Raw genomic sequence first — 20,041 nt, forward strand, 5'->3', positions numbered from 1 at the left:
TAGAATAAATTGAGTAATTTCCATAGAATCTCTTTTAAACTACTGTACATCCTATACCTCGTAAGGGTTGACTTTCACTGTGAAGAACACATTTGTCTCAGTAGATTCTAAATTTAAAGGTAGTTTCGAAGTATTTTTCGGTAAGCTGGTAGAAATTATATTCACCTTAGAACACAGGAAGCAGGCCATGCTAACAACTTCTAAATTGTCAAACAATCTAAAATCACTTGGAAACATCCCAAAGCGTTCCTGCTAATGGGGTCACGGTGTTTTCACGCCCATTGACACGCTATGACAATCAAACCTGATATGGAAGTTAATGTTGCTCATCACAATATGCCCATCCCAACAATTTATAATTTGTTTTTGCACATATTTTCCAACCCTTTTCTAATTCCGCTAATTCTTTGCTTCTAGATGCTTTGAAAGATTTTTCCGAGGAGTGAATATCAAAGAGCATAAGCTAGTGAGCAAGCGGCGAGCCTACCTTATAGAGGATCTGGACTTGGTTGGAGTTGACTATCTCTGGCAGGTGAGCTTCTTGTGGCTTATTAACACAGTTAAGTTCCCAAAGCCAAGAAATAAAATGATCAATAGATCTGTCACTCATGCGTGTGCAAAGGTGTGCTTTCAAGTGGGGCCCGCACCAGTAAAACACTAGTCTTTTACAAAGGACACGAGAGAATAAATAATAAAAGAGAATAAATGAGCTGTCCGTAAAACAACCAATCTACTAGTTTTTCAATTAAGTATGCTAGTTAGGAAGTCAAATAAAAAATAAGTACATTTCTCCATGTGTTTCATTGTCGGGCCCTGAAAAGGCCATCTGGTATTTTCTTAAAAAATCGTCATTAATCTTTTCTCCTTATTGCTCTTCTAGGTGGTCCTCCGCAGTTCAGATGAGATCGCCAGCAGGGCAATAGAACTTATCAAGGAGACCTATACTAATCTGGGACCAAGTCTTAGAGCCAAACAGGTAAGAGGGGCTTGTATAAGAGTTGCTTATTTTTTTTTACCACTTATAAATACGCTTTAGTCCAGGAGTTATACTGTAAGAGCCATGAGCTAACTGTAAGACCAGTGCCTTTTGAATAAATATGAAACTGTCGTGTTTTTGTTGACGTGTAATACACTAACCTCCCCCTTTATCAGCTTGAAATTCACGACAAGTTTATCCAGACTTGCACGGGTAAAATCCAGCAGTCTGCTAAATTATTCACCAACCAAGAGCCTCACAAGGAAGGCGACCACCAAGTGGAGGTCAGTCACGTTAACCTGCGCCAAGAGGCGACACGGGTGGTGCGGTGTCTCACTGTGCTCAAGGAATACGTGGCTGAGTGTGATGATGATCACATGGAGGAGCGAGCAATTCTGCCTCATGGAAGGTGAGCAGGGTTGGTGTAATGTTACATGGAGGAGCGAGCAATTCTGCCTCATGGAAGGTGAGTAGGGTTGGAGTAATGTTACATGGAGAAGCGAGCTATTCTTCCTCATGGAAGGGGAGTAGGGTTGGAGTAATGTTACTTGGAGGAGTGAGCAATTCTGCCTCATGGAAGGTGAGTAGGGTTGGTGTAATGTTACATGGAGGAGCGAGCTATTTTTCCTCATGGAAGGTGAGTAGGGTTGAAGTAATGTTACTTGCAGGAGCGAGCAATAATGCCTCACGGAAGGTTAGTAGGGTTGAAGTAATGTTACATGGAGAAGCGAGCTATTCTGCCTCACGGAAGGTGAGTAGGGGGCGTGTTAAACGGTGATGACATTAAGAAGTGAGCAGTTCTGCCTCAGGTGAGTAGGGTGGGTGGTAGGAGAGTAGGAGTGTGATGACACCGAGCAAGCAGTTGCTTCTCATTTGAGCATTACTGCTCCTTCAATTTCCTTTATTTATAGAAGGTAAAAAGGTATAACATTATAACTGCAAATGCCGTTCTTCTAATCATCTTTAGTGTAATAAGAAAATGTAGTGTTTTTTTTTTATTTTTTTATTTTGAGTTATCAAAAATCAGAACACTGCAATTCTCTTTCAAAATTTATACAGTGTTGGCTGTATAAGACTCAGATTCGCCTACTAACCTATTTACCCTAACACTACCGTTTCTTGGGAATAGGAACAACAGAAATGTGTTTTTGACCATAGTTTTTCATTGTGCTCAGATCGTGTCGTGGACGCCATGTGTCATTGATTGTACGTTTCCCGTCTCACGGACGGCAAGGGGAGGAGTTTGAAATCTGGTCTCACACGAACGAATCAATAGCATCTGTCAGAAGACACATTCTGAGCAGGTACGTGGATGGATCGTCTGCACTACTCTGCTCTCTGGCACTCCAACCATTTAAGGATGTTTGCATTCATGTTGATTTTGTTGATTTCAGAATAAAAGTGGCTTCTCAAGCAACCAAAGTAGATCTTTATGTAAATGGAGAACTTCTATGTCCATCGGATGATAGAAGACTAGTATTCCAAGTTCCACTTAGAGACAGAACAGTAAGTCCAGTTTCGTGGTAACATCATTTTGATATCTACTACGGCCCTGGCCAAACGAGGACACATGTTGCCGGAAACATGCTGTCCGCGCGCATGTTCGTCAATGTTTCCAGTTTGGCCACCATGGAAACATTGTTGCGCGCCATAAATTTTGTGTCCAGGACAAAAAATGTTTCCACAGCGAGGTAGAAACATTTCATGTTTCCAAGCGCACGTAGACGTGTTTCCCGATGTTTCGTGGCCCCAATGTTGCGCGCAACATGTGACCTCGTTTGGCCAGGGCCTACGATATGGCAAATAAACCAAGAGTGTTGAGAATCCTTGAAATTGATCAATTTATGGTTTAGAATAACAATGATGAGGTAATTTAGTTTAATTATACAAAACACTTTGCAAAGTTTCGCAATACCTTTTACTTATTTCAGAGTTTTGGTATCTCGCAATTACCGATCACAGCTATGTTTTTAATGCTGGAAAAACAAAAGAAACTCACGAAACGAAATAAACTTCAATACCCGGAATGATGCCAAATTGATATGACATTGATAACTTTTTATAAAGCAATTAAAATGGAATGTTTGGATGTCTTGTAATAATTGTTATATTGTTACTTTGGCAGCTTATCACCGCTAAAGTGGGCACAATAGAATCCTCTATGCCTTCGTCCCCCGACTCCTCCTCTGAGTCTTCAACAGGGTCAACCACGCCCGCTCTTGACGGTCCAAACCTTGAGGCGGAGAACTGTCTCCCAGGCGTGGTACGTGAGATGTCTGAATATTGTGACTGCTGCCAAAGTAACCTACTGTACAAACTACAGCACAACCCCCCAGAAACCTTTGACAATACTGAACTCATGTACTACTTGTCAGTTAAAACTTAAGCAGTCACTTTTTTCACTTATATTTAAACGGCGATCAAGCAGTACACACTAACATTGTTGAAAAAAATTGCAATGCTGTTAAAAAAGAAGTTTTAGCACTTAATTTGCAATGCAAAGATCTTGCTGCTATAAAGACATTTACTTAACTCAACAGTAATGCATGACTCATGTCTCATGCAAAATATGTTTCTTATTTCTTCTCGGTTTTTTTTTCTAAACTAAAGTTTAAGCTTGTAAGTTGGTATGAGTATAAAGATCGATTGCCCTCTAACGTCCTCTTGTATAGTACCCTAACTCCGCTGTTTTGATTGTCACAATTTCCAGATGTTATCCAAACGCCATACCTTTTTACAATACCTGGTTCACCTGGCCGACCTAGCAATAGAAAATAACATATCTGAGTTACGAGACGTGGTCCGACAACTTCTAGAATTAATACCTCCAGGTGAGCCATGATTTGTATATTTTGTATATAACTTCCACTGTTATACTGGTGCAACAACAGAGCTTGGCTCCAAGTCTACAGTAGTTAAGTGCCAACGTGTGTGGGCCACAATTGTTATATGCCGACGCACTAACACACTAGACCACCTGTGACATTATTGTTATGTCACCTTCATTAGAACTGTATACTTTGAATTGTAAATGTGGATTGTTATGCGAGTGTCTTTCATGGACTCAGAATTATGGGCACAAAGATGAATCTGACACCTTTGATATGCTTGGAAATATTTTTCTTGGAATTGCGAATCATATACATTTTCTTTCAGATACCCACACTGTAGAAAAGATCAAGAATATTTGTCGCGACCATGCTGAGAATGGAGCAAAAGCCTCTTCCGAGAAATTGGAAACTGTTTTTTTCCCTAAATCACCTATGCAAACCTTATACAACCTGGAGGTGAGTCTGGCATTGGTTGTGTAATGATATTTGGGAATGAACACCTTGTGCTTTCTTTATAGCACAATCAGTAAAACCGTGAACAAGCCATCGTGAAATCGAGGTTATCGTAAAATCCAGGTTCCACTGTAATCACCTTGACGATGCTTGCGTTGTTTGCTTTGGTCTTTATATTACCTCTTTTCAAACGAAAGCTGGTATGAAAAATACATTGCTGCTTCCAACAGCTGACGTATGCGTTATTGATGCCTGCAACATCAGTCTCACAGGAGTCAACGTTTGAATTTCAAGTAAGTGGCCGTCCTTGTAAAAAAAATATTGTCACTTAGCTCTAGGCACGCCAATGTGTATGTAAAAAAAAGTTGTACACTTTAAAAGCTTCTTTTGAGAGAAAACAGCGACGTCTCAGTCTCAGGCGTGAGCTGTTAAATGTGCTTGGTCGAAGAGGTGAGCTAACCCATCTCTAAAAATACCTATAGTGCACATCCCCCTACCCTACAAATCCTATCTAAGCGCCTTTGGCTAAAGTGATTTCTTTCCAGGTCGATTTCCTGAAAAGTGGTGGCATCCCATGTGTGATAAGCATGTTAACGAACTCAGAGTTCTTTAGCAAGGCAGACGTTATTATTAAAAGGTAGCGTTACTCAAAATTTAGTCATTCAATTCTTTAACACATAGGATATTTTTATCAGCCTTGGAAAGAACGTGATGTGCAAAACTTCCTAACATCGCCGTACTCGTCTATGTGTGCATGTCTATGTTGCATTCTAAATAAAAAGGTGTCACTTACGCAGGCCCATACCCAGGATTTTCCTTGGGGGGGGGGGTGGGGTGCGAAATCCGAAAAAGTGGTCCTAATATTTCCGGGGGGGGGAAGGGAGTTCTCTGGTAAAAATCTGACCATGCAATATCTCCACCAGACGTTTATTGTCGGATTTGGCTACATACCAGAGTGATCTAGCTTATATATTTTTTTAGTTTTGTCTACAAATAATAGCGCGTCAATTGAGAACCTTTGGCCGTTTGGGGGGGGGGAGTTCGCAACCCCTGCACCCCCCTAGGTAGGGCCTGCTTACGGTAGAAAAAAAAACTTTGAAAATGGGTTCTTGACTTGCTTTAATAACAACGCGAAAATAATATTTCGTGACATTTTAACGTCGCGAAAATTTCATGCAATTAAGCATGTATATCATTTTCCAGATCTGCATATAATGCGCTACTTAAACACAGTAAGCTATTATTCACCGTTATCGGGCACGCCCAAGTCACGGTTGTCGCAGAAGCCATTAATCCGTCTGAGTCTTCCCCCAATGGCCAACAGCTCGCGCCCTTCCCCGCGAGTGTCCACAATGCTGTGGTAGTCCTGCAGCAGGCTCTGGTCTTCATCCCAAACCCAAACACCGAGTGCATGCTAAAAAACGTGGCGGTCAGGCTGGCACGCAAGATGGGTAAAGGGGTATGTTGAGTGATAAGAAAGTCTGTAAATTGTGCAAAGGAAAGTCTCCTTGTTGTTAATTGGCCTTTCAAATTGGGATTGATGAGAAGCATCTTTACATTGCAATGTACTCTGTGATCAAGACATTTAACCCAGCCTGATTGCAAATTGGAGGCTTTCTGAGATATACATCCCCTATTGATCTACTCCGTGTTTGGCCATTTAAGCCATACAATATAGGGGGAAAGGAAATAGAGAAGTGGCAGTCGATATGGGGTGCTTTTCTAGATGATGTTAGTAGTGTTGTAATTTGCTTAGAGCTTTTTGGTTCAAAATAATCAAAATAAAGCAATCAGAATAAAGACTAGCCTCTCTCGCAGACGTTTTTAGGCAGGCGTAGCTGAATCGCTTGCTTGCTAGGCGAGGGGGAAAGGAAATAGAGAAGTGGCAGTCGATATGGGGTGCTTTTCTACATAATGTTAGTAGTGTTGTAATTTGCTTAGAGCTTTTTGGTTCAAAATAATCAAAATAAAGCAATCAGAATAAAGACTAGCCTCTCTCGCAGACGTTTTTAGGCAGGCGTAGCTGAATCGCTTGCTTGCTAGGCGAGGGGGAAAGGAAATAGAGAAGTGGCAGTCGATATGGGGTGCTTTTCTACATAATGTTAGTAGTGTTGTAATTTGCTTAGAGCTTTTTGGTGCTTATCTGAGGTGTCCTGTTTTAGGCGACCGGTCACGTCCCAGACCTAAAGGTCATCAAGGCTGTGCAGCAACTTGCATGGGCGAGTGCAGGGGGCACCTTACAACTAATTGACGGCAGCCCTGAAGACATCAGCAAAACGTTTGAAAAGGTGAGAAAGGCCGAACACAAGTAAGGGTTCCAAAACATTACGACTTACGTGTCTTAATTTGGCCTCCCTCGCAGGCGTCCAAAATAATCAAAATAGAGCATCAGAATAAAGACTAGCCTCTCTCGCAGACGTTTTTAGGCGGGCGTAGCTCAATCGCTCCACCCCCCCCCCCCCCCCCCCTGTTCCCCCCGCCGGGCGAGCGAGCGACGCCTGCCTAAAACGCCTTTAAGAGAGGTTAGTCTATATTCTGATTGCTTGTTTTGATTCCGATTTCTTGTTTCACTATACTTAACAAGGTCTCTCACATGAATAATTAGACATTGTCATCAACCCATTGCATAAGCAAAAGCATGATTGTTTGGCCATTTTTACCAGATAATATAGAGGGGACAGAAGTAGCGGCGGAAAAAGTGGCGTTCGACATATGTGTCTTTTTAACATAATGTTAGTAATAGGCATTTCTGTTAACAAGGCTTACGAAAGCATGGAGGTTAAAAGTGCTTCAAATGCTCTTATTTTGTGTTAAAGATTAACAAAAATTAACTTTCAGAACAACAGACAGTAACCGGAAATTTAATGTGTTCCTTCTTTGTAAAGTTGCTTTTTCAACAATCAAAGAAGACGTATATCTATATTCTACCCTGCAGTCTTACACATGGAACCTGCTAGTGTTGCAGTAGTGTGTAAACAAAAATCATCTTCCGGTCGCCATCCGACGTCCAAAAACATGTTTGCTTAAATTCCCTCTGTAACACGTGTATTGAACTGTATAGATGATAACATGATTGTCCCTTCTATCAGGCCTCTCAGGAGATGCTAGACCAAGACGATGTGCTAGTCGCCAAAGAAGCACTTGAGGTAAGATCCATTCTCCTTAAAATGCATTCAAGAAAGAAAACTCCCATCTATTAAAGGGCCCAACACATTCTTTCCATCATGCATTGTGTTGTCTTCTTCAGTCCTAAATGAGCAACATCAAATACTGTCAGTCAGCCGCCATTTTCTTGCCCTAGCAAATTACCGGAAATTAGCAAATTTCGGGGGAAAAAACATCCATCTCCATCGGTGTATTTGTTTAAGCAAATACACAGATGATGTTTTCGAGTAAATTTGGTAGGTGAAGTGCAAATCTTTGTTTTTTTATGGTTATTTGGAAATTTCATCACATCGTTCCTCTTCTAATGTTGTATAAAACGAATAAAAAAGGTGGGATTGTTAAGTGAAACTTTTGCGACCTTTCAAGATTTTGAACTATTAATGTCTATTAATGAAATGCTAAAAAATGTCCATAAAAACAATACACCGGACAGGAAGTGTTGATTCCTTCTGTTTTCTAATGGATTAAGGCTTTCGCCAGTTTCAACAGTGAATTATGGCCACAAAAGTTTTCTTTCGTTTTTTTCTTCTTTTTCTCTCTCTGAGGATTCAAGATCAGAAACTTCCAGATGATGTTGAAAGTCAGCTGCGGTAAAATGTACTGATAATAAAATATATTTTTCCCCACAGGTTTTAACAGTATGTCTTGCTCTCTGTCCTTCTGCAATCGACTCTCTGAACAAAGACAAGTCATGGCAGTCGTTTGTCATCGATCTTCTTATCCTCTGCCCAAACAGGTACTGACGTGTCATGGTATAGTTAGAAAATTACTGGTATGTTGTGGACAAATTTGGGGGTCTGCGAAGGCATGGTGGAAACAGAAATATATCAACAGAAGCTTGAAGTTGTAGGTTTTACGCCTTTGTGAAAACAGAGCAAAAAGGTTATAGGGTTTGAGACATCACATACTCGAGGATCTAGCGCTCTCGCAAGAAGTAATTTTAGGAACGCCCACAAATATGTGGAAATGTTGCGGCTTCTAACATTGCTACTGCGTTTCCTATGGAAGTGAACCACAGTACGAGTCATGTTGCGGCTAATAACATTGCTATGTGTTTCCTAGGGCGGTGCGGTTCAGTGCGGCGGACCAGTTCTTTTTGTTGGCAACAAGGTGTTCTCCTGGTCACCGACCCATTATCTTTTTCATCACTCTCCTCTTCACTGTTCTAATGGTAAGGTTCTTACCATTAAAAAAGCAGGTTTTCAAAAAATCTTGCGGAGTCATGCACAGCACTACACTACTTTAATGTTAAATGCTTTTGGAAGAAAATAGAATTATTAAGCTGCCTTTGAGACTATTAGCGGTTCGTTAGACCAAAAGATGCTTTTCGAGGTTATTCTCAGAAAAGTGTTAACGATTTTACCATCAACGAACAACAAGGTGACTATGTCGATTCCATGAAGTACTGGTTTTGCTCAACTGATAGCGATCTCTTGTATCTATCTCTCCCTTAGAATACTGTCAAGGAGCACCCGTCTTCTTCACACGATTACTTCAACTTATTGTGCAGGTAACATAGTGGAACAGGAACCGTACAATCTTAGAAAATGTTGTATCAAAAGCAGTTGACAAATCCATTAGTCGAGTTTTCCTGGTGTTTCAGCCTATAAAAAGTTGTTCGGCACCTGAGCCCTAGGAACTACTCGAAAACATTGAAGTATGGTTATTATTCTAAGCCATAACGTAGATTTGATTTTTAATGTTTTTATGCGGTATCGGGACACTTTTTGTCTCGTATTTCTCCTTGAATGTTTCATACAATATGCAGAGTTTAACAGAACAGATAACCATACACGACGTTAAAAGTTATTTTGCCAAATAATATCATTGTGCACAAAAAATACAACAGAACACGCCTAAACGGTTCTGTATACAAGGGATAAACAAATATACATTCCCTACTTATAAGCCCTATAATTACCTTGCAAATAAAGGGACGCCAAAAACGATCTACTATGGATCTATAATGTGATGCTGATATTTTTATCATCAGATTGCTTAATCATGCATTTTTCACCAACTGCCCGCTGGCCACAGCTGAGGTGCTTCTAAAGAATGAGATCAGCTGGCTTAAAAAGACAAAGGTATAACTTATACATAAATGAACGTCAGGTTTTGAGCGTTGTACAGTGGATGACCTGATGAGAAATTATTCCATATATTATCTGTTCTTCAAGTCTTTCTTTTATCTTGCTGTATTTTGTGTGCGCTTTAAAAATTTCTATTTGGTGATATCCCTGTCTTCCAATTCACTACGAACAAATCGACAAATCGTGCTCCACCATTACACTGTAGTTAAAGCGAGGTCTTATGTATCCCAGGATGCTGTGCTTACGTCTCAAGAGGAGTGCCGCATTCCTGTTGATGAGTGTCTATTGGAGGGTCACCTGGGCATTACCAGAGAGCTGCTCCTTTTCCAAAGCCCACAGAACAAGCTAACGATCGGCTCGCAGGCTGGTGGTGGCAATCTTGTAAAGGTGAGGGGGGGGGGGGGGGGGGGACAAAGGGTGAGGACAGATCGTTGTAGATGTTGGGGGTACAATTTTTTTGTCGTAATGTCTCAATCTCATCCCATACTGTTTTTGTTTACCCCCCTCATCCCCAAGTCGTTTGTGCAGTATGGGCCCCATTGTAAAGCGATAAGTCTATTTTTAGTTGATACAAGCGTTCCCTAGATTATCCTAAAAAAAAAGCATCATAGGTGTAACTGTAAACTTTCTTCTCAGGAACTCGTTGAAGATTTTATATTTCCCGCCTCTAAACTCGTACTTGAAGCAAGAAATGGCAACTGTGAGTATTGAATAAATAGTGTGTATAGAATAAATAGAATAAATAATGATAAGAAGCTACTCCCCCCCCCCCCCCTCCATTGGCATATTTGTAGCAGAGTTTTGGAACATTTAGAAGGCTGATTATTGTTTCACTTTGAGTAAACACAGCATTTTGATATATTAGGTGATGTGTGGAATCGTCGAGTCGTGCCTGTCTGCTCTACTCCTGCAACGCTGGTCGCTGGCTTCGACCTTCTAGTCGCCTTGTGTACTGGGTGCGTCCAGAATCTACGACTGTTAGCAGACATGCTACTGGATATGTACTACTCAGGTATGAAGGGAAGATGGGCTTGTTTGATCAACCAAAAGTTGATATGTAAACAAATTCTATGGCAGTCGAGATCGATATAAATTCAAGCATCGCGTGATCAAACAAGTGGCGATACACTGGCTGCGATCCACAAACTGCATTACGGCTTCCGTTTTTCATTGGCCAACAATTAGAATAATTTCGTTAGAAGCAAGCAGTTTAGGATATGAAAGTTATTGCCAAGAATTATCAATCATTGTTCAGAATTTTCAAACTCGTGAAAAGAGGTATCTTATCGTTATCTTTCTTTTTTTTTGCTGGGCTAATGTTTTATTCTGTCTTTTTGTCTTTCTGTTGTAGATAATTCGTCGGTCACAGAGTGGGAGCATCTGCCCCCTATTGGACCACGCCCATACATGGGCTATGTGGGTCTGAAGAATGCCGGTGCGACGTGCTACATGAACTCTGTTATTCAGCAGGTCAGTTTTATTATACATCTAAGAACTCTCATTGTACGTGTGCTAACTTATTTTCCTAACTTATTCTTCGCGAGTTCAAAAATTTTCTGCGAAGTATGCGCATTGATTACATTTGATTGATTACATTTCTGACGTCTTAGCGTACTATAAATCATTTTCTTAAAAGTCTTATTGTGCGCGCATCAAATACATTTTCTAAGAAGTCTTTTTTTTTTATTGCAATGATTACGTTATCTTAGAAGTCTTCTTGTTCCTGTGCTATATAAGAATTTTTTTTTTCATATTTGCAGCTATTCATGATCCCGGAGCTGCGCAAAGGGGTGCTAGCGGTAGAGGGCGCTGCCGCCGAGGAAGAAGAAGACCCCTCAGTCGAGCTAGAGGAGAAGTCCGAGAGTGAAAGTACAATCGACACGGGATACCATTCAGAGGAGAGCAGCAAAGATTTAGAGACCCAGGGAGGGGAAGCACGGGATAAGGCGCAGGAACAGAAGAACTATCAGGTCAACGTGCTGCGACAAATCCAGTACATCTTTGGTCACTTGTCTCAGAGCCAGCTGCAGTTCCACATTCCTAAGGGCTTTTGGAAGACCTTCAAGTAAGGACCTCGAGACACGCAAATGCGCAAGCACGCACACATGATAACAAGCACTTCAAATTTGGGGCATTACACATGAGCTCACTTGAAACGAAAAAAAAGAAGCTTTACTTTTTTTGAGATGCACCAATTTGATGTTTTTTTTTTATAGATTAAACAATGTTTCGCCCGCCATTTTTAACTTTTGGGCCGTCGGAGGGCAGCCTCGGAGGTTTTTTTTTTATTATCTTTAATCGGATCCATTCTTCTAACTCATAAATGTTTTTCGTACTATAGGTTTCTGGGCGAGCCTGTGAATCTCCGTGAGCAGCACGATGCATTAGAGTTTTTCAACAACCTCCTAGACAATCTCGACGAGGGGATGAAGGTACTTGGCAATGAACCAATCTTCTCCAAGGTCCTGGGCGGGTCCTTCGCGGACCAGAAGATCTGCAAGGGTTGTCCCCACAGGTACTCCCGCGAGGCACCCTTCATCGCACTGAACGTGGATATCAGGAACCATCAGAGCCTGCACGACTCTATGGAGCAGTTTGTAAAGGGAGATCTGCTGGAAGGGGCCAACGCTTACCACTGCGAAAAGTGTGATAAAAAGGTAAGGATGGGCGGATGAAACATGAAAGCCGAAGCCGAAATGCATAATCACAAAGCGGAGGTTTAACGAACGAACCTGGTCGTGTCGAAAATGCCCTAGGCAGCTGCCAACGTCTCGTGTCTGACCATGAAACATCGCTTAGATTGAAATTTTTATTTTATTTATTTTTTTTTTTGTGTGAGGGGGACCCGGAAAAGCCCTCGGAGCAACTAACTTAAGTAAATTTGGACCCAGCAATCGAGCTCAGAACCCAGTGGCGATAAGAGGCACGGGCACTACAAAACAATACTCTCAGGCTCCTCCGAAACCAGGCATACACCTATTTCAAAAAATGTTGTCAGTGCAAATGGCGAAAGGCAAATGGTAAATGGCTTTATGGGTACTAGTTATTCTAAAATTAAAGGTGTTAAATAAAGTCCAGCAATGTCAGAGCCAAGCATTGGTAACCTTTAATGTATAATTGTTTGATTTATCAATATTCTTTGAGACGCATGGTTACTTTCGGTCGTAGAACTGCCATTTGCTAATCGCCATTTGCCATTTGCACTGACAACCTTTATTGAAATAGGTGTATACTCAAATCATCGCCAATACATTTATTTTCCTTCGAGTCTCTAGTATAAAGAGTCGGTGTTAAAGGTCTGTTGTGGTCATCATTTCGTATTATTGCCTTTTGTCCTCAGGTTGACACAGTGAAGAGGATGTGCATCAGCAAGCTACCTCGCGTCATGGCTATCCAGCTCAAAAGATTTGATTACGACTGGGAACGGTAATACACGCCATCGCAAACTATAGCCACGCACTTGTGAAAACAGTGTCAGGGACGTAGCAGGGGGTGGGGCACCGGGAGCATGTGTCCCCCAATATTTCTAAATTATAAGGAAATGACCAGTAGGGGCGTGGCTGTGGCCCCCGATATTTTTTAGTTTCTGTGTTGTGCTCCCCTCCCCCCCCCCCCCCCCCCCAATCATACGTAGCTTGCTACGGCTCTGAGTTTTAAAATTGGGCTGAGCCCGCTATCCAGGGATGGGGGTTTTTCGGCTTTAGATTTGACGTGCTTGTCTAGCCGAAAGCCTTACCCCTTATCATAATAAGACGGGCGCCACATTTCTATTTTTTGGGGGTCAGTCGGGCAGTGCTGGACTGGTAATGCTGACCGATGTTTCCACCAAGATTTCTATTTCCTTTTTTATGCATTCGTTACAGTACCTGCTCTCTCTTATACAAAGCCATTTGTCTTACGTTAAGTCGTTCTTCTTTATTATTTCGTTTTTCAGGGAATGTGCGGTTAAGTTCAATGACTATTTTGAGTTTCCGCGCGAGATCGACATGGAACCGTATACGGAACTCGGACTTGCCAAAGCTGAGGGTAAGGCCTTAGATCGTTCTTTGGAGCTCGGCTCTTGCGATTGAACAACTGTTTCGAACTTACAATCAGGGATTAAATCTACCAACAGTTCTTTGCGTTGTGTTTGGATTTTCAGCTATTCTTGGCAAATGTTGTTGAAAAGCAAAATTAAGTTAAATTAATGAATAAAAACTAAAAACACCCAAACACCCTTAGTGCAGTACAATTTGGTATAGTCGAAGTCAAAGGTGAGTGACCCAGGCCTTTTGTGGGACACATTCGACGTGATTTCATGTCTGACCTGGAAATACAGCGCAGATAACATGAAGATCCGGATAAAAGACCAAAGGCGAAAACTAACTGACTCATCTCACACGGGAACCGGAGGATAGGAGGTCAATGTTTCAAATGCCTTCAAATCAAGGATTCGTGATCACGTTTTTGTTTTCCAGGAGAAATTCCACCCGAGCTGGTAGCCGAGTCCGAGAAGCATGACCCTCCACCCCAGGCCCTCAGCACTCATTATCGGCTGAGAGGGATCCTGGTACACAGTGGTCAAGCGAGTGGTGGTCATTATTACTGTTACATACTACAGAGGTACTGTATACTCCTGTGGATAAACTCAATTCCTTATTACAGTTAAACAGCTTCTGTCAGCCGCCATTTTGTCATCCTAGCAAAGCATTAAAGTGTGAAAGTGTATCCATTTACATCTACTGATTTGGGGGAGCCAATGCGATATTTTCTATGGAATTTTGTAAATAAAGTATTAAACTTTGTTGTAAGATGTTTTTTTTTCGAAATGTTAGCACATGACGTGCCTTTCAACTTTAAATCAAAACAATAACAAAGGTGTGCTTTAAAACGGCTCTGATTATATGGACACTTTGGGAACCTCAAAATCCTTGTTCATTTATCGGGTGTCCTTATTAAGCGGGTTTATATTTCAGATATGTGTATAGGTCTTTGGCAACTGCCCTTAGTAACGAGGTGTCCTCGTTAGGCGATTGCCCTTTGAGCGTTGTCCTTCTCCCATCTAAAAACAAGTCCAAGAGGCTAATACCAATGAAGCTATTGCTATCAGGCGCTTAGCACTCCATATAGATACAAATAGATCCATACAGTATATGGCGGGTGGGAGGTGATGTATGCCTTATCGCCTTGGCAGGTTACTTATCTCAAACAAGCGTCCCTGACGGTTGTTTTACGCTCCTTTAACAGGATATGGCTGAATGAATGTCGATAAGATACTGGCTTAGAGCATGTGGAATGCTTCCGTCATCCATAAATTTTTGGACGGTCTCTTTGGAAAAAAAAATTCCCACTGTTTAAGTCGCATACATTTTTAACTATACTTTCTCAAGAGTAGTCTATTCACTCACTTGAATTAGCCGATGGAGCGGGAGCTGTAGCGCTCCGCAAAAAATAGGGAGAATGGGGCGAGCAAGAAAGCTCGGCTCCGAAATCTGCTCGCCATCACCTCCTTTTCCATCTTTCACGCAACTAGCGCCTTTGGAACAGGCCACGTGACGCGGTGTTTTCTCGAGAGTGTAAATTTGCGGCATGGTTCAACCGTTGAAGTGCAGACCTGCACCAACTAGCTTCTAAAGTCCTGCTCTCTTAGAAGCGTCCATGACGTTCTATCGTTGTATTCCCCCAGGTCTAGCTCAGACGATTCCCATCGCTGGTACAAGTTTGATGACGGTGATGTCTCCGAATGCAAGATGGAGGATGACGAGGTTAGGTGTATTCAATATTCGTCTGTAGTACAACTCTAGTCAAATCCCTTAAATAATTATTGGACTTGAGGTAGCGGTCTTACCTTTGCCCGCAGTTGTTTAAAAAGGAGAGAAGTCTCCGGGTGTAAAATACGTAGAGGAGAAGATCGCTCAACACCCATGCGAGGTTTCGTATCCGAGCACAATCAAGCTTAACTCAGGGGTCAAAAGTTTGCACATGACTATTTCTTAATATAACTTTCTCATCTTCTAGGAAATGAAGGCTCAATGCTTTGGCGGCGAGTACATGGGGGAAGTGTTTGATCACATGTTGAAACGGTATGTCTAATATTTGGTGTTGCACTAGACGAAAGCCTTTATTAAACAGATACGGTGGTTGATGAGACTCGCTGAAAATTCCACACTTTCTAGCTCTCACAGGGTTGCGAGTAAACGGTCTTTGAGAGTTGATGAGAGTGGTCACGTATTTATCCATAGATCAGCATTGTCAATAATATGACTTCAGGATTCATTGGAACCTGGGCTTACATCTTAAATTTCACTTTTTGCGAAAACCGGTATGTCTGTTTTTAGGATGTCATACCGCCGACAGAAGCGATGGTGGAACGCATACATCTTGTTCTACGAGCGCGAGGATATCATCGACACTAGCAACACCCCGGAGTCTGTCCAAGGTACCTGGAGGCAAAATGTAGAAGAATTGGACGGTGCTTGAAGTCATTGTACGGCAGCTTGCTCACTCGCATAGCATTGGCGCAACATTTCAACAACAATGTGTGAACATGTTGAATGCAACTTTGTATCTCTCCTGTGCATACTCAGGGGGGATGCAGGAGTTTGTAGAGGGGGGGGGGACAAAGAAAGGTTTTCAAGAAAAGGGGGGCATTCATTTCTCTTCGTCTATTTCCTTATATTTCGTGTCATTTCTAGTAGCTCGGCCCATCCCTATATCTGCCCCTTATACTCTTTCATTTCAAGAACTTTGAGGTATCTATTTCAATTACTCTGGAATTTACCACTGGGATCTAAACGTTGATAATAAATTGCGCGGGTGGCAGGGGGACGCTGTAATGATAGCCCTTCTAGAGCTACTGGTAAATAAAGTGACCCAAAAACTGCGAGTGATAAAATAATCTCTTTCTAATTGTGTTCTTTCAATCAAGGATATTCCTTGAATATGGGTGTCCCTTGATGTGTCGAATAAGGCACATCAGCTAATTTATTTTGTTGTTTCGCAGCTCTAAAGATGCCCCCGAGTATCGAGCGCGCAGTGCGTAAACAAAACGTGCACTTCTTGCATAACCGAACCCAGTACAGCCCCGAGTACTTCCAGTTTATGCGTAAGCTGGTTACGGCCAATGCTGGGCTCGAGAACGCGGTAAGTTTACGAAAAAGTGTAAATATTATATTCTAGCCGAATTCGTTGTTGTGCGACCGCCGAGAATTCAAATCCATTTCCCGCCTGGGAATAGCGCGTAGCCAACCATACCACCGTGAATAGTCAATTTCCTTGCTGGGTGCAATCAAATAGTTTATGACGTGACAGTGAAACATGGAAGTCATCGATTGGTTTAGACGGTAGCTCGTAGTGACTATGCGCTATCCCTACACGAGCGAGGATTTTGGATTTGCCGAGGTCGCGCAACAACTTTAAACTAAATGAAACTAGTCGGGGGTTTTATGTTATAGGAGACTTGTGACTATTTATTAATGATCTAACTGTGACGACTTCTCATAGGCTGGCATGGAAGAGCTCGCGATGATAAGCATCAAACTTGTGTCACGGTTCCTATTTACCACCGGCTTCCACACAAAGAAAACCGTCAGGTAAGGAGGGCCCAGATTATTGTTATTTACTTGTTTTGTTAGCGAAGTCTGATTGATTGCGTTACTCACTGCTTCTTAAATTCTCCATTGGCAAGACACTGCTTGTTTGATATTACTGCATGGTACTCTCTGCTTCTTAAATACCTCTGAACCATTGGCAACACACTGCTTGTTTGATATTACTGCATGGTACTCTCTGCTTCTTAACACTGGTTCTTTGATATCATTGCATGTTACTCGCTGTTTCTTTATCTCCCGCTGTTTGGTTTCTCACGATCCGGGTGTTTCGCAGGGGTCCCGCTAACGAATGGTACGATGCAGTGGCCGCTCTATTGCGCCAGAGCTCCGCTGTCAGGTGGTGGTTCGCCAAGGAAGTGTTGTTCGCTCAACCAGACAGATTCAGCGAATACCTTCTAGAGAGCCCGACTGCTGAGGTAACTGTAGGCAGATTAAGTAGACAGCAAACAAACCCAGCCCCACCCCAAACGCATTTCGAACGGCAACATCGAAAGCGACGCAATAGAGACATATATATCGCAGCTTTCCGCACAACAAGACAAACGTTTCGCTCTTATTCCTCGCCGTGAATTCAAAATACCCGAACAGAAACGTTTGGTGAGTTACCCTGTTGAACTTGCAAGGACAACATATTTGATAGATTAGACAGACGTAGGTCCATTTGTCCGTGTAGGTCCTTCATTTTGTGCGCTATGCCATTGCCGTCGCTATCCTCTATTATTGGTCCTAAGTATTGATAATGCTACATGTATCCTATTTCTGTTACGGTGGGCAATTTCTTTTGTGATAGACGGAGCGTTGTAATGAGGGTTGTCTGGGGTTGGAAGAGGGATGGATGGAAAACAGCGGGAAGAGTTTGTTACTATAGCATCGCTGTTAAATCACATTACGAACCTTCCATTACATAGCATGCTCACTCACCGAAAACCGTTCGACCCTAGGTACGTCACGCATTTGCCAAGATTCTGGTGTTTCTTGCGCACCACACACGGCTGGACGGACCATGTGGCCCGATCCCCGGGCTTCCCGAGTCAGGTAACGCCCAAAGGAAGGTTGAGATGAATTCTATTCAATTGTTTGGGCTTAGATTAATAGACTTGCCACCAAAGTCGCATTGTTCTGGTTAATGTCCGGTTAATATCCGGTGAATGTCAGAATATAGAGCGCTTCCACAATACTAAACATGGGGTTGAGCTTCTCAATTAAATTTCATGTGCAAAAGACGACATGCTCGCACGAGCCGCTTAAAGCCGCATTATCACCAGTTTACCTCCGGAGGTTCGACGGAAACCTCAACCGTCAAAAGACAAAAGAATCTTTTAAAATCCGAGATATTAAACAGGCCATCCGCTCTAAATTATCAATCAGATCCTCAAAGAAACTACCAATAAACACACTGCTTTCAATATTTTGAAATATTTTTCGTGTTTTCCGTTAAAAATCATCGGATATTGTTACGTAATCGACCGGAAGTAAACTGGTGACAATGCGGCTTTAATCAAGACCATACTTCTTTAAAACACCAGGAGCCCCCAAGGACCTTGTCTGCCAACCAACAAACGTGGGTGATAGTGCGCAATCAACCTTTCGTGACTAATCTAAAATAGGCCAGCAACAATGTTCAGCCTATTTACACGTGACCAATCTTACACGCCATAAGCCTTGTTCAGCCTATCTACACGTGACCAATCTTACACGCCAGTAGCCTTGTTCAGCCTATTTACACGTGACCAATCTTACACGCCAGTAGCCTTGTTCAGCCTATTTACACGTGACCAATCTTACACGCCAGAAGCCTTGTTCAGCCTATTTACACGTGACCAATCTTACACGCCAGAAGCCTTGTTCAGCCTATTTACACGTGACCAATCTTACAAGCCAGAAGCCTTGTTCAGCCTATTTACACGTGACCAATCTTACACGCCAGAAGCCTTGTTCAGCCTATTTACACGTGACCAATCTTACACGCCAGTAGCCTTGTTCAGCCTATTTACACGTGACCAATCTTACACGCCAGAAGCCTTGTTCAGCCTATTTACACGTGACCAATCTTACACGCCAGAAGCCTTGTTCAGCCTATTTACACGTGACCAATCTTACACGCCAGTAGCCTTGTTCAGCCTATTTACACGTGACCAATCTTACACACCAGTAGCCTTGTTCAGCCTATTTACACGTGACCAATCTTACACACCAGTAGCCTTGTTCAGCCTATTTACACGTGACCAATCTTACACACCAGTAGCCTTGTTCAGCCTATTTACACGTGACCAATCTTACACACCAGTAGCCTTGTTCAGCCTATTTACACGTGACCAATCTTACACACCAGTAGCCTTGTTCAGCCTATTTACACGTGACCAATCTTACACGCCAGTAGCCTTGTTCAGCCTATTTACACGTGACCAATCTTACACGCCAGTAGCCTTGTTCAGCCTATTTACACGTGACCAATCTTACACGCCAGTAGCCTTGTTCAGCCTATTTACACGTGACCAATCTTACACGCCAGTAGCCTTGTTCAGCCTATTTACACGTGACCAATCTTACACGCCAGTAGCCTTGTTCAGCCTATTTACACGTGACCAATCTTACACGCCATAAGCCTTGTTCAGCCTATTTACACGTGACCAATCTTACACGCCAGTAGCCTTGTTCAGCCTATTTACACGTGACCTTACACGCCAGTAGCCTTGTTCAGCCTATTTACACGTGACCAATCTTACACGCCAGTAGCCTTGTTCAGCCTATTTACACGTGACCAATCTTACACGCCAGTAGCCTTGTTCAGCCTATTTACACGTGACCAATCTTACACGCCAGAAGCCTTGTTCAGCCTATTTTCACGTGACCAATCTTACACGCCATAAGCCTTGTTCAGCCTATTTACACGTGACCAATCTTACACGCAAGTAGCCTTGTTCAGCCTATTTACAC

The 20,041-nt window shown here is 42.4% G+C and overlaps 1 protein-coding gene across 1 annotated transcript in view; it reads left to right on the forward strand.

Annotated features, from left to right (window-relative positions):
* The window catches only part of LOC5506431 (probable ubiquitin carboxyl-terminal hydrolase FAF-X), a 54,137-nt gene that overhangs the window by 15,408 nt on the left and 18,688 nt on the right, over positions 1 to 20,041 (forward strand). Inside the window, exons 22-54 of the mRNA XM_048732169.1 lie at positions 418 to 532; positions 881 to 976; positions 1,153 to 1,385; positions 2,152 to 2,280; positions 2,371 to 2,482; positions 3,102 to 3,239; positions 3,687 to 3,807; positions 4,133 to 4,263; positions 4,491 to 4,553; positions 4,806 to 4,897; positions 5,464 to 5,719; positions 6,423 to 6,548; positions 7,350 to 7,406; positions 8,055 to 8,161; positions 8,488 to 8,596; positions 8,880 to 8,935; positions 9,419 to 9,509; positions 9,747 to 9,902; positions 10,152 to 10,215; positions 10,381 to 10,527; positions 10,867 to 10,985; positions 11,276 to 11,580; positions 11,857 to 12,172; positions 12,856 to 12,941; positions 13,450 to 13,541; positions 13,973 to 14,117; positions 15,181 to 15,259; positions 15,513 to 15,577; positions 15,833 to 15,933; positions 16,498 to 16,637; positions 16,998 to 17,086; positions 17,379 to 17,520; positions 18,046 to 18,139. Coding sequence (XP_048588126.1) covers positions 418 to 532; positions 881 to 976; positions 1,153 to 1,385; positions 2,152 to 2,280; positions 2,371 to 2,482; positions 3,102 to 3,239; positions 3,687 to 3,807; positions 4,133 to 4,263; positions 4,491 to 4,553; positions 4,806 to 4,897; positions 5,464 to 5,719; positions 6,423 to 6,548; positions 7,350 to 7,406; positions 8,055 to 8,161; positions 8,488 to 8,596; positions 8,880 to 8,935; positions 9,419 to 9,509; positions 9,747 to 9,902; positions 10,152 to 10,215; positions 10,381 to 10,527; positions 10,867 to 10,985; positions 11,276 to 11,580; positions 11,857 to 12,172; positions 12,856 to 12,941; positions 13,450 to 13,541; positions 13,973 to 14,117; positions 15,181 to 15,259; positions 15,513 to 15,577; positions 15,833 to 15,933; positions 16,498 to 16,637; positions 16,998 to 17,086; positions 17,379 to 17,520; positions 18,046 to 18,139 — 4,172 coding nt within the window. The remainder of the gene's footprint in view (positions 1 to 417; positions 533 to 880; positions 977 to 1,152; positions 1,386 to 2,151; positions 2,281 to 2,370; positions 2,483 to 3,101; positions 3,240 to 3,686; positions 3,808 to 4,132; positions 4,264 to 4,490; positions 4,554 to 4,805; positions 4,898 to 5,463; positions 5,720 to 6,422; positions 6,549 to 7,349; positions 7,407 to 8,054; positions 8,162 to 8,487; positions 8,597 to 8,879; positions 8,936 to 9,418; positions 9,510 to 9,746; positions 9,903 to 10,151; positions 10,216 to 10,380; positions 10,528 to 10,866; positions 10,986 to 11,275; positions 11,581 to 11,856; positions 12,173 to 12,855; positions 12,942 to 13,449; positions 13,542 to 13,972; positions 14,118 to 15,180; positions 15,260 to 15,512; positions 15,578 to 15,832; positions 15,934 to 16,497; positions 16,638 to 16,997; positions 17,087 to 17,378; positions 17,521 to 18,045; positions 18,140 to 20,041) is intronic.

This window comes from Nematostella vectensis, chromosome 9 (genome assembly GCF_932526225.1).
Source record: "Nematostella vectensis chromosome 9, jaNemVect1.1, whole genome shotgun sequence".
In the NCBI taxonomy this organism is placed as follows: Eukaryota; Metazoa; Cnidaria; class Anthozoa; order Actiniaria; family Edwardsiidae; genus Nematostella; species Nematostella vectensis.